A 16,465-nucleotide genomic window follows, 5' to 3' on the forward strand; every position below is an offset into this window, starting at 1 on the left:
GCAGTTACTGGCCCATTCCACAGATGAGAACACTGAGGCTCAGAGTGGAAAAGGCACTTGCCCAAAGTGGAAGACGTGTTGCTCTGTCCTTGCACTGCAGTTGAGAAGCTGTAGAAGGAGTAGAAGCAGGGCTTCTCCGAGTGCCATGTGGTGCAGAGCGAGCTGCCCAGGCCATCCGCCTGGTGAGGCTTGAGGTGGCCTGGAAATGAAGATGCCCAACCCCCACAGTCAGAACCAACATCGTAAAAAGGGGTTTTAATGAAGTATAAGGAGCAAGACAAATATTTGCCCAGCACAGCTGACTCACAGGTGGTCTGTGGCCCCAGCCCACAGCGGGGACACACAAGTGTTTAGCAGCCTCTCCCGGCAACGTCAGCCTTATTCTCAGCAACCACGTCCTGGGTGCCGTAGAGTGTTGGAGGTTGGGCGAGCACCCTCGAATCTAGGGCACTCTCTGAGCCTCCACCAACTCTTCCCAGGAAGCTCAGACTTTGCCATGCTGGCACTTTGGCTTTGCGGTGTCTCAGAGCCACCCGCGACACTCCCGCCTCACTGCGCCAGCCACCCCAGCGTCTGCAGCCTTCCTCACCTCGGCACCAGGCACCACCACCGTGCCCGCTGTAGGGCACAGAAGGCTGTGTCCACCTGCAGGAAAGGCATCTTGCTTCTTCCCACAGGGGCAAAGGCAGGTCCCCTGTGGGCTGCATCTGCCCGGAGCGGGTGCCTTCTTGTACCTCCACTGTGCACACTGGCGGGAGCCCTGCTCACCACCCTCCCCATTGCTGTCATTGTCACCTTCACCTTCATCATGAAGCACATCTCAGTTCCTGAGACCCTACCACGTGCTCTGTGCCATATTCATTGCTGAGATCACAATAAAGGCAAAATTAGACAAGGGCCAGATCTTGGAAGACAATTAGTTATGAAGAAAAGAAAAATAAAGGTGATGCAAAAAGAGAAGAAGCCATTGCATAGAAACGTACCGACCTTGATGTTCTGTCCTTGAGACCCGGAGTGATCTGTAGAAAGGAGCAGTTATTATAGGCTCTGACAGCCTGGGACACTTTCTAGCCGTGGCCCGAGGCTTCCTTTAGCTTCCATATGGCATCTACTCATTCACTCAACACATTAACTGCCATGTGAGTTCTATTTAACTCACGCTAGTTTCGAGCCCATGGCCTCGCAAAGCACATGTAACTCACATGTCTCTTTACCTTGGGAGCCACGAGAACTATTTTTTCAAGTTGCATATAACTCACACACAGAAAACAATAAAAAATAAATTTTTCATTAAATTAGAAAGGATTGTTTTGTTTTCTAAGTTATTATTCTATTTTCATAATAAAACACTGTGGCCCCAAGAAAAAAAATTTTTTTCCTACTGTGGCAGTCAGTGTGTTAAACACACATGCATTTATTCAGCCAGTCAACAGATGTCCCCATGCCTGCCCGTGCTCAGCACGGAGGAACTCAGACGTGAGAAATAGGGAAAGGCCCTGCCTCGTGGCGCAGTATACTAGTCAACAAATGTCATCTTAAATGGTGAGAACTCCATGAAGATCAGGGTGGAGACATGGAGAGCGTGGAGGGCCACGAGCTGCGTGACACCCTGGGGTCCAGGAAGCCTCTCCGTGAACGTCGGTGCTGGATGACGAGACGGAGCTGGAGAAAGGGCAGGAACGGTGTCAGAGCAAGCCCGATGCTGAGGCCCTGGTGCCCTCGAGGACTCGAGAGAGGGCCGGTGTGGCTGGAGATGGGGCCGTGGGCAGGACGGGGGAGGCGGGGCAGGCAGGCGGGCAGGGGCCAGGACACCGCCGGCCGTGGCTGGCAGTGGGAGTGTACTCGTAGATGCGGCAGGGAGCGGTTGGAAGATTTAAAGTAAGAGGCGGGTGAGGTCTGATTTATGTCTCTAAGAGGTCGTTTTAGCTGCTTGGTGGAGAATGGATTGGAGGGGCGGGGAACCTCATCAGGAGGTTGGATGGCACAGACTCTTGGGGTGTTTAGAATAGAGTCATATTGGGACTGGAGTGGAGTAGATGATTTTGAGACATCTACTTAGGAAGTGGAGCCCAAAAGCCCGGATTGGGCGTGGATTGGACGTGGGGTGGGGTGGGAGAATGGGAAGAACCAGGCTAGCTGGCGGCTTTTGTTGCTCAACCGCTTGAACAGTGGCTCCGATTGTGAGATGGGGAGGCAGGTTGGGATGTGTCCATGCGGAGATAGACGCGGAGACAGCTGGACCTATGAGCCAATCTGTGTCACTCTTAGAGTCCTTGGGCATAGCAGAAACAGGAAATTGGGGGTGCCCTGGGGCTTGAAAGGAGAGCACGGGGAAGGTAGGCCTCTGTCAGATGTGGAGGAGCGATGCTGCTCTCTACAGCCCCCTGTGACGGGGGCAACATGGCCATGTGCTGGGGGGCACTGAGCCGGTCAGACCCCACTCAGGGCACTTACAGAGACGCCCAGACTTTGATACAGCCCCAGCCAGGGACACCCTCAGCTGAACTCCTGCCACTGGACCAGCCAAGGGTGGGAGGAGAAAGGAGGCTGCTTGTGGCCACGGGCTCTGCCCCACAGCGACGTCTGGAGCCTGGCCCAGCCTCTCTGCTGAACTCCCTGTCATGCCCTGCTTGTCCTCTGTTGCTGGGTTTCCACACACATGTTCCTGTCCCTTCCCTGGGTGTGACTTACTTCCCCAGCCAGACCGAGAGCTCTGGGCAAGCAGAGCAAGACTTTTCTCCCTGACCCCCACGTGGAGGGGGCTCTCTTAGCCACTGACACAGGCTGACCTCCTGGGCACATGGAGGAGACATTTGGGTCCCTCTGAGGTTACTGCCCCAAGACCTAGGGAGCCCAGCTGGACCCACACTCAAGAGGGCTCTTCTCCCCACAGCAAGGAGTCTGGGCAGCTCTTTGCAGCTCTTTCCAGACCCAGGTACCTGGGACCCCGCATTCCTAGCCCAGACAGCTATCAGCCTACTTCCAAGGCCTGTGCGGGCTCCTTCCAGACCTGCGTCCCGAGGGGATTGCCCTGCTGTTGTGCACACCCCTGGGCCTGCTGGTGAGTGGCCGTTCGTCGGGGTGCCCTGTGTGGGGCGTGGCTGTGGGCTGGGGTCCCTTGCTGGGGGACAGAGTGAAGAGACGAGAGGCAGGCCATGCCCCAGTGTGGTTTTCTGAGAGATCCAATTGTGAGCCTGGCCCTCCAGGGCGTTATGGTGGTTTATTCTGTCAAGGTAGGGTAGAGTATGTTTTCTTTAACAGTTTTGTCAGCTTGACTTAAAACTTTAAATATCGAAACCTGTGGTTTGTGGAACTCTATTCACCCCCTCGTCCTGGACTCTCCCACGCCGGGGGGCCTGCCTCCAGTAACCTGCTGAGTCCGCAGCCGCGGGCATCAGGGAGACTGCGTCCTGCCCACCCCGACCCTCCCGAACACCGTCTGTGCCGCTGGTGCCATGGGCTTCCTAAGCCACTGTCCTGTCTGTGGCGTCTTAATCAGTCGGGCTGCTCCTAGAACATAAATGCCATAGACTGGGTGGCTTAAACAGAAAACATTTATTTCTCATAACCCTGGAGGCTGAAAGCCTCCTGAAAGCCTCCCCCTTCCCCCACCCGAGGTGAGGGTGCCGGCATGGTTGTTCCAGGGAGGGCTCTTTTCCTTACTTACAGAAGGCCACCTTCTCCCTGTGTCCTCTCGTGGCAGAGAGGCATCATCCCTCTCTGGCCTCTTCTTGTAAGGGCACTGATCCCATTCGTGAGGCTTGTAATCTCATGACCTAATCACCCCCTAGAGGCCCTATCTCCAAATAGCATCACGTTTGGGATTAGGGCTTCAACGTGTGAATTTGGGAGGAGGGAGACACACACACACACACACACACACACACACACACACACACGCACGCACGCAGTCCACAGCAGCTTGGAAATGAAGGGGCTTACTAATAATGACCCCACCTGTGTGTATATCTCAGGGCCCAGAGCACTTTCCTAGCCAGCTTAATTTCTCAAGCAACCAGGGGAAGTGGGGGGCAAATGTCTAGCTCATCTGAGTTGGGGAAGCTGAAGTGCGGCAGGGGAGGAGGGCAGGTGCTGGGGATGGCCATCTCTGAGATTGTGGTTGGTGCCATGTGACAGCCCTCCCCAACCCCCCAGGGTAGGGGAGCTGGTGGCATCCCAGTCATCCAAGACTTAGAAAGGCGGGGGACTTGCTCAAGGTCATAGAGATGTTGTGTCCACCTAAGTGCTAAAGAGGCAGAAGTGGGATCTTCCCCCAGAACCAGCACTGGGGACTCTGTTGCCCAGGGACCTGCTGGGAGAGCTGGGGAGAGCTGGAGAGAGGCTCCTGGGCTCAGAGTCCAGGCCCCTGTAGCACGGCCAGCAGCGGAGGGATGGCCCAGAGGCACCGGCTTCATGCTCGGGTCTGCTCTGCATCCTAGACACAGGCCCCAGCCCGGTCACAGACTGACCTGCCTGGTCCCACTGCCCACCATTCCTTCCAGGCCAGGGCGCACGCTGAGATGTGGCTTAGCCCGGAGCTGGCGTCTGTGCCCTGGTGGTGCTAGGCTGCGGGGAACACGGCGTCTCAGCTGCAGCGTTACGCCATGTGCACGGAGGCCAGACGTGGGGTGCAGCTCGCTGTGTGAACCTGGGCATGTCATTCGGCCCCTTTGGGTTTGGGTGGTTTTGCCCACAAAGTGGAGCTGCTGGAACCCCCTTCCCCCACCGGGCCAGTCTAATAATCCAGGACGGTGGTTACGGGCCTCGGGATCAGGCAGACCTGGGTCCAAAATCTGGCTCTTCCACTGCCACTGTGGTCTGGGGCAAGTTCCTGCACTTCTCTGAGCCTTGGTTTAAAATGGATTAACAATATCTTCAAAGGGTTTTTGTGAGTTTAAATGAGATGACAACTGTGGACTCTTGTGCCCATGCTCAGGTGTGGCGCTATTGTCCCCTCTGTCGTCGGGGCCATGGGGAAACGATGGGACAAGCTGGAGCTACCAGACTCTGTGAACCTTTCAATGTGCATTTCACCCTGAAAAGACTCCAGAGCCTTCCAGCTGGAGCAGTCAGAGTCACGGCCTCTATGGGGCCACAGGTGGGCCTGACTCTGGGCTTTATAAGCTGTGGATAAAAGTATTCATCTTTGGTGTTTTCAAACCCTAGACTCAGGCTAAGCCCACATTTCAGGGGGACACTGAAGCCATTGGTATCAGAATATCCTGCCACCAGCTGCAGGGCTATAGCCAGAAAACCACTGGACAGGAGTGGAAGTATCTAGGGTCTGTCTCTTTGGGCCTCAGTTTCCCTATCTGAAGTGGGCTTGAATAAGTCCCTGTGGCATCTGACAAGTCCATAATTTTGACCCTTAGCCCCTTTCCAGGGCGTGTCTTGGGAATAGTGTGGAGGGATCAGAACTGGGGGTGGGTCCCTGGGGACACCGCCCCCCCCAAGGTCTCCCGGGCCAGAGGGAAGGCCAGAACTTCCACAGGCCTCCTCCAGACCTGCCTCCACCTCTCTGTCCCCCACTGCCCTGTCGCCATGGGGACCCCCGCGTGGCAGCTTTGAGAGCAGGGGCGTGGATAGAGTGCCGGATTGTGCCCACCGTGGCCCTGCCTGGCCGCACTGCAGAGCCTCAGGAGTGGAGACGGCCGGTGGCAGTGGACTGGTTGAGGTGCTGTAAAGGACGGCATTACTACTAATGCGTATTAACTAATCATGAGCATTAATTATTAATAACCACTTATCAATTAATAATGCTTTGCAATTTACTGAACATGTCTATACTCATTACTAAGCACTTTATATGTATAATTTAATCCTTTTGACAACCCATCCAGGTAAGAATTTTTATCACCATTTTCCAGATGAGAAAACATGATCAGAGAGGTTCAAGGTCACAAAGCTAGGAACTGGGGAGGAACCGGGCCTGGATCAAGGTCTGTGTGAACTTGGAGCCTGTGGGCCTGTGCTGCTCCATCAGCAGGTCTGTGGCTGCTGCTGGCTGTGTCCTGAGAGTCTGGCGACAGATTTAGGGACACATCATGCCCCTGGCATGACTGCAGACCACAGTTTCCCGAGGAGTCTCAGGCTGTCAGGCTTTTCTCCCTGGTGTCCTCATGCCCCAGCTGAGCTGATGACGTGGCTTCTCTGCCCACTTCTGGGCTGCGTGGGGCTCCAGGAAGCCTCCTTGCACATGTCCTGGATGGCTGGACCTTCGAGGGAGGCCCCCCACACCTGCACAGGGGCCGGGAGGCATCCATCCCCCTGAGCTCCGCCGCCTGCAGTCCGCCCCAGCTGGGCCTCGCCGCGCGGAGCGGGCACTCTGCACTGTGTGCGCAGAGCAGTGCCCGCGGGCAGCTGCAGGGTAGCCTCGGGGCCACTCACCTGTCTGGGCCAATTCCCCACTTGTGCCGGCAGATCTTCCACATGACCTACGACCTGGCCAGCGCCGTGGTGCGCATCGTGAACCTCATCGGCATGATGCTGCTGCTGTGCCACTGGGACGGCTGCCTGCAGTTCCTGGTGCCCATGCTTCAGGACTTCCCTGGCGACTGCTGGGTGTCCATCAACGGCATGGTGGTGAGTGCGCCCAGCCTGGCCCTCCTGGGTGCGTCAGTCGGCTGTCTGGAGGTGACGGGGTAGGGGGCGAGGAGGCGTGAATGGCAGAGCGGATCAACAACCTGGAGCTCCCGAGTTCCAGAACATGGGGCCCTGAGGTGCCAGCCCGGCGCTGAAGGGCACACGGCGCTAGCCGGTCCAGGAATGCACTCGCAGGGCTCTGGGCTGGGCGCTCTTACCGCCCCTCCCCACAGCCTCCGCTGCAGCTGGAGCCTCAGTGTTCGGCCCGATTGTCCCAGTGCGGCTAAGACCTGAGCAACCTGGGGTTGTGTCCGGTGTGGCAAAGCTGGGCTGGCCTGCCCTCCTACCTCTATCCCCAGAAGCAGAGCCCTTAAAAGCTGAGCCCGAGAAAACAAGCCTGTGGGCACAGTTTGCAGCACACGCAGACTCCAGGTCATACCTCAGGTCATACCTGGCCACGTTCTGCTCTAGTAGCAGAGCTGGGCTGTCGCCTCAACAGACACAGCCCGGTCACGGGTGGAGTCCTGAGCGGGGAGGGCAGGCAGGGGGAGCCTCCCACCCCTCCAACCCTGTGAGTGGGCAGGAGAAGTCGGATTTGGGGTCCAGGAAGCCGTAGGGCAGAGTCTCCCCAGCCCCTGTGGACAGGGCAGCTCCAGGCAGGGCAGAGGACCCCCTGGACCCGTGAGCCTTTCTCTGGTCCCCCTTTCTCCCTCCCTGTCAGTTTGGTTTGGTCTGATGGCAAATCAGGGTCCCAGGGGAGGAAAAACCAGCTTTGAAAGAGGCCAGAGAGACCCGGAGGCATCTTTCAGCATCAAACAGACCTTTACAAAACAGCCCTTTGATGAGCTGAGTATAAATGAATCGGCCACATGGATTGAATCTCCGCCCCAGACAGAGGCTCACGGTAAAGCGGGGGCTCTCACTGGAGCGGCTGGGTGCTGCCCTGTTCCCCAGGGCCCAGAGCCCAGGCCCCACTGACCCACCCCAGTCTGGACTGAACCACCAGACCCGAGGAACTACTCAGCTCCATCCAGGACCTCTGGGCTACCTTAAACGTGGCACGAAGCTCCCAGGCTCCTGTGCCTTCCTCCTGGTGCTGAGCACAGCCTGGCGCCTACAGAAGCGCTCAGGGCTCTGGGCAGGGCCCGTGGGTCTAGTGTTCTTGCTAGTGCATTCCCTGTGAGCAGAGACACTGGGGCAGTTCCTCTATGCATGAAAGTGACGACCCCACACGTGCACTAAATTTAAGAGATGGCCCATCTGAGCCCAGTGTTTCCACACTGAGCCTTCCTGAAGGCACCGACTGGCTTTGGGGACAAAAATAGCCCAGAGCCTCACTCCCTGCCTCCCTCCTCCCATTGCGTGTTCCAGAGAGTCCACCTTTGGGGGTGAGGGGAGGAGAACTGGGAAGTTCATGCAGGAGATGAGCTAGCTGGCAGCTTTAACTTCTGCCCACCCAAAATGAGGACGGTGTTTTTGGCTCAGTCTGCCGGAGCTTGTTCCCCCAGGGGAAGAATATCTGGTTTGGTAATTGAGGTCAGTGGGGAAATGGGCTTCACTTGGTGCTGTTTAGGGGCGGGGGTGGAGCTGTCTCTGCACAGGAAGGACAGCAGGGTGGCTCAGCCTCAGGCAGGCTCCCCTCCCTTTGCTGGGGCTCCCAGTCTGCCCCCGCCCCCACTGCAAGATGAGGCCCAAGTCATTCGCTGTCCCCACAGGTTGCCACTGTAGGCCCCGCTGCCCCTCACTCCAGGCTTTCAGCCAAACAGAAAGGCTGGGGAGCCCTGGGCTCAGCCACTGGGGAAGAGCTAGGTTGACAGGGAGAGGTGGCAGGGACTTGTCTAGGTGCTAGTGTAGGGCCTCCCCTCTGGTCGGCCCGAGCGTGTGCATGGCGCCCACCCATCTGTCTGTCCACAGAACAGCTCCTGGGGCAAGCAGTACTCCTACGCCCTGTTCAAGGCCATGAGCCACATGCTGTGCATCGGGTACGGGCGGCAGGCGCCCGTGGGCATGTCCGACGTGTGGCTCACCATGCTCAGCATGATCGTGGGCGCCACCTGCTACGCCATGTTCATCGGCCACGCCACCGCCCTCATCCAGTCCCTGGACTCCTCCCGGCGCCAGTACCAGGAAAAGGTAGGTCAGAGAGCCGTGGGCCCTCCAGGGCTCTCTCAGGGGGCACCATGCATTGGTCTTTCCTAAGAGGGAGCTCAGGGTGCCGGCCAGTGGGCCCCCACCAGGCCCCCAAGCTCCAGCCCTGTGATTGGCACTCCCAGTGTGAGGGCAGAGGAGGCAGCAAGGGACACCTCTTAGATCAGAACTGCTTCAACTCCCTGGCTTTGAACCTATAAACGTCTTTTTATCTGTACCCACCGTTCCTCCCTCCTGGTGTCACAGGGGCCTGTCTCTCCTGACTGAGGGTGTTCAGGAGGGACAGTGCCTGAACTGTGCCCTCCGTGTTGTTGAATCCAGCAGGTCCTTTTGGGTCCTCGTCTTGCCTGGCCCGTGGGCATTTGGCTTCTCACTGGGTCCATGCCCGCACACTCTCGGTGCTCCTCCCACCCCTGGCCGGGCCTTGCGCCCTCCTTTGCCAGCCGCTCTTCCCAGTCTTCACATGTCGGGGTCCCTGGTGGCTCAGGCCACGCTCCCTGACTCTCCGTCTACCTGGTCTTCCTGGGTGCTGTTGTTTTACCCCAGCCCCGCGCACGGCGGCCTGAGCTGCGTGGACGGCCCCTCCTCCCCAGCTCCAGACTGTCTGCTGTCCCCCTGGACGCCTTGACATCCTCATGTCCAAAGTGAGGACAGTCTGCCCTGCCATGTCCACCCAAGGCCTCCACTCTCCCCTGTCCCGTGAGGGACACCAGTGGCCCAGATGCCCAGGCCAGATACCAAGAGCCATCCTGACCTCGCTCTGTCGTCAGCACCTGCCTCGAAACAGCAGCTCCCTCTCTCCAAACCAGCTGGCCTCTGCCCACACACACCTGCTCCGCTCTGCCCGGGGTCACAGTGGCTTCCCAGCCACAGCGACTGAGGGCTGCGGCCTGGCTCTGTGCACACGGGCGTGTCACTCCACAGCGTTGGCTCCACTTCCCCGCCTGTAGGGTGGGCGTGACAGGCGGCATCACGCCACAGGGCCTGTGAGCAGTGAGTAATGGCACCGTCCTCCCCGTCCCCACACAGCAGTTGGAGAGGCGTTTGCGAATACGTGAATCTGATCATACCGCTGCTCTCCTAAAACTCTTCAGAGACCGCGCGTTGCTGCTGAGATACAGATTAACTCCTAAGCCTGCGTTCCCAGCCTGGCACTGGGGGGCCGTAGTCTGGGCCCTGCCCTTGCATGTGAGCTCGCGCCCCGGGCCTCCCGCTGGCCTGTACTCCGCCCTCCCCGTGACTCTCCCTTCTTTTCGTTGACCCTCCTCTGCACCTCAGCCCACACTTCACCTCCGTGGGAGGCCTCCTAGGACCCAGCCGCCCTGCCCGTCCTGGGATCCCAGGGCACCCTCTCATTCTCCTTCCCCACATGCTGCGCTCCTGTAGTTTTTAATTAATCACATGGAGTGGTTTGTTTAACGTCCGTCTTCCTATCCAGCCTGTGGCCCTGTGAGGACGGGCCCAGGTGTGGTGCTCCCCACTACGTTCCCGGTGTCTGGCATGTAGTAGGGTCAGTGTTTATGGGTTCACTGCCTGTCTGCCGGCCCTGGCAGGGTGACTGACACATGGCAGCCACTCAGGTCCTGTGTTGCCAGGACGAGAGCTCAGGGGGGCCTGCGGGGCCAGGGAGGATGAGAGAGCTCCCTCTGGGGAGGCAGAGGAGGGAGAAGGTGGAGGAGAATTCTAGGCCTGGCTTTGTGAGGAGCACAGGTGTGCAGAGGGGGCCCTCAGCCTGGTTAGAGCAGGGCTCCGGCTGGGAGCACACAGGCCGGGGGGCGGAAGGAGAGGAGTAAGGTTATAAGGTCAGGGCTTAACCCAGGCCGAGGTGAGGATCGGTCTGTGACCAGAGTCAGGGCTCAGTGTGTAAGCAGGGCTGGGGCTCAGTCAGGCCAGGCTGGGTTTAGTCTGGGAGCAGGATCAGGGATTAGTTTAGAAAAAGTATCCGGGTTTATTTTAGGGCCAGAGTCAAGGTGCCTGTGACCTCCCATTTGAGACTTTAAATTTTATGCTTCGGCTGGTAGCTCTCTAAGCTGTCCCAATTCACCCACAGACCTCCCTTAGATGTCTTATCTCCCCTCTGTCCCCACTGCCTTCTCTCAGCTGGACCACTTCAACAACCCTTTAACTCTTGCCTTGTGTACAGACCCTGACTGCCCACCCCTGCCTGTTCTTGGTGAGGGGGAATTCTCTAGAACACAGCTCTGGCTATTCTCAGCCAGGAAGTCACTGCCCCCGGGGTTTTGCATAACTTGGATCAACAGAGGCCAGGTTGGCTGGAAGAACTTTAGGAACCTTCACCCCCCAGCCCTCAGTTGCCCACTGGCATCTCTCTGCAGCAGCCCTGTGTCCTCACTCTTGGAGCACTGCTGTTTAAGAGCCGGCCTGCCTCTCACTGCTCCTGGGGCTACAGGGCCTCCCCTACTTCCCACCTGGGAAGAGTGTGTCATTGCCTTGTCATCCTTCCTGTCCTGAGCCCTGCTCTTGGGATCCCACCGTCCACCCACAATCCAGAGGATCAGAGCTGGTCCACCCCTCACTGCCAGGTCGGGCAGGATCGTTTCTTAGTGCGTTTGAGCCTCAGGGCCTTAGGTTCACAAATCTTTAGTACCCGAACCTGATTCGAAGGTCCGTTCACATAGGTCTGCCCTGTCTTTGCCTTGGGCTGGAGTTAGTTGCTCTCAACAAAAGACTCGGGGGCTCCGCCAAGCCACGGCTGGGTGTGTGCCATGGCATGGGCCAGGCACCCTGCTGCCACCTCCAGTCCTTCCGACCCACTGCTGCCCCATCCCGCTGGCTGTGCCAATCTGTCACTACTGGTAGGACACAGCTCCACCCCTCCCAGAGTCAGTGAGGCCTTCTGTCCCCAGTGTGACATAGAGAAGACAGACGTCCAGAGGAGACTTGATGGACCTCCTGGCCTGCCTGTTGTCCCCCCCCCCATCTCCATAGCATTTATCAAACACAGTGAGGACCAGACGCCGAGGGGCCCCTCCTCCATTCCAGGCAGCTAGGGGCCAGGACCATTTTGGGGGGTGCAGTGGGATCATCCCCACACTGAGGAGTTCAGATCTCAAGGGGCCAGGGTTGGCCAAGAAAGCCTCCAGAGTCAGTGCCTGGCTCTGGTCACCAGCAGGGCCAGGGTGGGGTGGTGACTGGCTGCTTGGAGCTGACAGCACCTCCCTCTCTGCTGGGCCCCAGTACAAGCAGGTGGAGCAGTACATGTCCTTCCACAAGCTCCCGCCCGATACCCGGCAGCGCATCCACGACTACTATGAGCACCGCTACCAGGGCAAGATGTTCGACGAGGAGAGCATCCTGGGCGAGCTGAGCGAGCCGCTGCGGGAGGTGAGCTGTGTGGGCAGGCCACGTGGGGTGGGGAGCCGGGCCTTCCCGGCAGCCGGTTTCCCTCACCTCCTCCTTCCTGTTCCACCCCGCCCCTCCCGGAGCAGGAGATCATCAACTTTAACTGCCGGAAGCTGGTGGCCTCCATGCCACTGTTTGCCAATGCGGACCCCAACTTTGTGACGTCCATGCTGACAAAGCTGCGCTTTGAGGTCTTCCAGCCCGGGGACTATATCATCCGGGAAGGCACCATCGGCAAGAAGATGTACTTCATCCAGCACGGCGTGGTCAGCGTGCTCACCAAGGGCAACAAGGAGACTAAGCTGGCCGACGGCTCCTACTTTGGAGGTGAGGTGGCCATGGGGTCCTGGGGACAGGGGACCACCACCGGGGAATGGGCTGGAGAGACACCCAAGAGGACAGAGGCACTGAGGGCCCTTCACGGCCATAGCCTGGAGGTGGGTGTCTGTGTGCCCAGGGTAGGGGTGTCTTAGTCCGTTTGGGCTACTGTGACAAAGTACCCTAGACTGGTGGCTTATAAACAATGGAAGTTTATTTCCCACACCTGGAGGCTGAGACTCTGAGGTCAGGGTGCCAGCATGTCAGGTTCTGGTGAGGTTCTCTCTTCCTTCTCCCTATGTCCTCACGTACAGAAAGAGAGGGAGCGAGCTCTCGAGCCTTTTCTTACAGGGCACTGATTCCAGCCGTGAGGGCTCCATCCCTATGACCTAAGCCCTTCCCTAAGTCCCACTCCCAATGCCATCACACTGGGATTAGGGGTTCAGCGTGGGTTGGGGGGAACATTCAGTCCATCGCAGAGGGCATGGTCCCAGAGAAGACAGTCCGGTGCCCATCTGGCAGGGGAGGGGTGGCCTCCAGCGCAGTCACAGCCTGTGGGTGGGGCCTCGTGGGCCTGCCAAGGCTTCTGTGTTGGGCAGTGGGGCCCACAGGCAGGGCGGGGCAGCCCTGGTGGCCTGGGTGGCTGTGCACGCCTCAGCCTGAGCCCTGCTGTCCCGGCAGAGATCTGCCTGCTGACCCGGGGCCGGCGCACAGCCAGCGTGAGGGCCGACACCTACTGCCGCCTCTACTCGCTGAGCGTGGACAACTTCAACGAGGTGCTGGAGGAGTACCCCATGATGCGAAGGGCCTTCGAGACCGTGGCGCTGGACCGCCTGGACCGCATCGGTGAGGGGCCGGGCGGGTCAGGGGTGGGAGCTCAGGGATCCTGAGGGCCGAGCCAGGCCTGCTCCCCATCTCCGCCCCTGCCCTGCCCTGCTCTGAGCACCTGTTCTCGTTCTGTGGCCCAGGCAAGAAGAACTCCATCCTCCTCCACAAAGTCCAGCACGACCTCAACTCTGGCGTGTTCAACTACCAGGAGAACGAGATCATCCAGCAGATTGTGCAGCACGACCGGGAGATGGCCCACTGTGCCCACCGTGTCCAGGCCGCTGCATCTGCCACCCCGACCCCCACGCCCGTCATCTGGACCCCGCTGATCCAGGCGCCGTTGCAAGCTGCCGCTGCCACCACATCCGTGGCCATAGCCCTCACCCACCACCCTCGCCTGCCTGCTGCCATTTTCCGCCCGCCCCCAGGACCCGGGCTGGGCAACCTCGGGGCCGGGCAAACGCCCAGGCACCTGAAGCGGCTGCAGTCCCTGATCCCCTCTGCGCTGGGCTCCACCTCGCCTGCCAGCAGCCCCTCCCAGGTGGACACACCATCTTCATCTTCCTTCCACATCCAACAGCTGGCTGGATTCTCCGCACCCGCCGGACTGAGCCCTCTGCTGCCCTCGTCCAGCTCCTCCCCACCGCAAGGGGCCTGTGGCTCCCCGCCAGCTCCCACGCCATCCGCTGCCACAGCTGCCACCACCACAGCCGGGTTTGGCCACTTCCACAAGGCGCTGGGTGGCTCCCTGTCCTCGTCCGATTCCCCCCTGCTCACTCCGCTGCAGCCAGGTGCCCGCTCCCCACAGGCCACCCAGCTGCCACCCCCTCTGCCAGGGGCTCGGGGAGGCCTGGGGCTCCTGGAGCACTTCCTGCCACCCCCACCCTCATCCAGGTCCCCGTCGTCCAGCCCTGGGCAGCTGGGCCAGCCTCCCGGGGAGCTGTCCCCAGGTCTGGCCGCTGGCCCACCAGGTACGCCAGAGACACCCCCACGGCAGCCTGAGCGGCAGTCCTTTGTGGCAGGGGCCTCTGGGGGGGCTTCCCCTGGAGCCTTTACCCCCCGGGGAGGTCTCAGCCCACCTGGCCACAGCCCAGGCCCCCCAAGAACTTTCCCGAGTGCCCCACCCCGGGCCTCTGGCTCCCACGGCTCCTTGCTCCTGCCGCCCGCGTCCAGCCCCCCACCGCCCCAGGTTCCCCAGCGCCGGGGCACACCCCCGCTCACCCCAGGCCGCCTCACCCAGGACCTCAAGCTCATCTCAGCCTCTCAGCCAGCCCTGCCCCAGGACGGGGCGCAGACTCTCCGCAGAGCCTCCCCACACTCCTCCAGGGAGTCCGTGGCTGCCTTCCCGCTCCTCCCCAGGGCCGGGGGTGGCAGTGCGGGCAGCGGGGGGCTCGGCCCCCCCGGGAGACCCTATGGTGCCGTCCCAGGCCAGCACGTCACTCTGCCTCGGAAGACGTCCTCAGGTTCTTTGCCACCCCCTCATTCTTTGTTTGGGGCAAGAGCCACCTCTTCTGGGGGGGCCCCTCTGACTGCTGCACCCCAGAGGGAACCTGGGGCCAGGTCCGAGCCAGTGCGCTCCAAACTGCCGTCCAATCTATGAGCGGGGCCCTCCCTCCCTCTTCTCGCTCCTCCTCCCTCCCTGCCTCCTTCAGGTATAACTGTGATTAGGAGATATACCAATAACAATAATAATTATGGTTAAAAAAACCCACACACACCAGAAAAACAAAAGACAGCAGAAAATAACCAGGTATTCTTAGAGCTATAGATTTTTGGTCACTTGCTTTTATAGACTATTTTAATACTCAGCACTAGAGGGAGGGAGGGCGCGGGAGGGGAGCAGGCAGGGCCCAAGTGCAAAAGCCAGAGGAAGGCGGGTGGGGTCCCCCGCTGGGCAGATGCGGGTGACTGGGGTTTGGGGTTCCTGGAGCAGACCTGTCAACTGTATTTGTTTAGAGCAACAGCTGCCATCAGCCTCTTAGCTGTGAACTTGGAGCCTCACTCTGCTGGGGGTCGTCTTGTTCCTCCAGGAAGGGGCTGCCCTGGGGGTGTGTTCCTGGGGAGCCTCAGATGCCTGAGTCCTTGGGAGAGCCCGGCCAGGGCCCAGGGCCTTGCGTTTTTTCTACTGTAAACGTAGCAAGATATGTATATGACTATGTATATGTACATGTATGTAAGATGTGTATATGTATAGCTATGTAGCACTCTGTAGAGCCATGTAGATAGCCGCTCACATGTGCGCACACGTGTGTGCAATTTCGTTTAACCCCATGTTGCCAGGACACCCAGGCCACCTTACATCCAGCAACCCGCCTCGGCACACAGGCTGGGCGCCGCGCAGTCTGGGGAAGCGCTCTCTCTGGTCCTCGGGGGAGAGGACCCCAGGACCTTGCAGCAGGCCCCCTCTGTCCCCATCTCTTGTCTCAAATCCAGGCGCAGCCTGACTTCTCACCATTTGGTAGCAGAAGACTCTCATCTGCTGGGGCCTCAGCACAGCCAGTCACCTCTGTGACCCTGACTTTTCCCACCTGTGAGGCGGAGGCGGAGGCGGGGGGAACCTCTGTTCCTTGAGTCTGCTCTGTGCCAAGCACTGGTTCGCACTTTACACACATTAGCTCCTTCAGTTTCACAAAGACGGTGAGGTAGGTACCTTGATTCTCCCCATTTCACAGATGAGGAAACTGAGTTTTGGGTAATTTTCCCAGAATCCTATAACTAGGAGTGGCAGAGCAGGGACTGACCTGAGATTTGAGTCCATGCCTGCCTGAGGCCCACGCCTACGCTCCTTGCATCAGAAAGCTATTTTGAGAGGGGCTGAGATGGATGGTCCCCAAGTGTGGTGCAAAGGAAAGAGACCAGATTTTGGGTTCAAATCCCAGCCCTGCCACGTCTTAGCTGTGTGATCTTGGGCAAGTTATCTGACCGTTCTGAGCATGTTACCTCATTTGTAAAACGGGAATGATTGTGTTAGTGCCTCACAAGGCCCTGTGAGGACCAGATGAGAAAAGTGGTATATGTGAACTGCCCAGCCCAGCGCCTGGCCCATACCATAGCAGGTGCTCAATAAATCACGTTTCTGCTGCCCCTCACGCGCCCCGCCCACTGCTCCAGCAGCTGTGGTGAGAGCACAGGGAGCTTTGGCTGAGGGCTCCAAGACTTAAAATCTCAGGACTCAGGAGGTGGCTGGGCCTCCCAAGGGCCCGAGGAAGGTGTGTGGCCAGCGTGG

The 16,465-nt window shown here is 59.2% G+C and overlaps 1 protein-coding gene across 1 annotated transcript in view; it reads left to right on the forward strand.

Annotated features, from left to right (window-relative positions):
* The window catches only part of HCN4 (hyperpolarization activated cyclic nucleotide gated potassium channel 4), a 45,582-nt gene extending 29,848 nt beyond the window's left edge, over positions 1–15,734 (forward strand). Inside the window, exons 3-8 of the mRNA XM_012640575.1 lie at positions 6,421–6,582; positions 8,497–8,715; positions 11,929–12,075; positions 12,180–12,420; positions 13,093–13,257; positions 13,380–15,734. Of these exons, the coding sequence (XP_012496029.1) occupies positions 6,421–6,582; positions 8,497–8,715; positions 11,929–12,075; positions 12,180–12,420; positions 13,093–13,257; positions 13,380–14,839 (2,394 nt within the window). The 3' untranslated portion in view covers positions 14,840–15,734. The remainder of the gene's footprint in view (positions 1–6,420; positions 6,583–8,496; positions 8,716–11,928; positions 12,076–12,179; positions 12,421–13,092; positions 13,258–13,379) is intronic.
* The last annotated feature ends 731 nt before the right edge of the window (positions 15,735–16,465 follow it).

This window comes from Propithecus coquereli, unplaced genomic scaffold (genome assembly GCF_000956105.1).
Source record: "Propithecus coquereli isolate 6110/MARCELLA unplaced genomic scaffold, Pcoq_1.0 Scaffold155, whole genome shotgun sequence".
Lineage (NCBI taxonomy): Eukaryota > Metazoa > Chordata > Mammalia > Primates > Indriidae > Propithecus > Propithecus coquereli.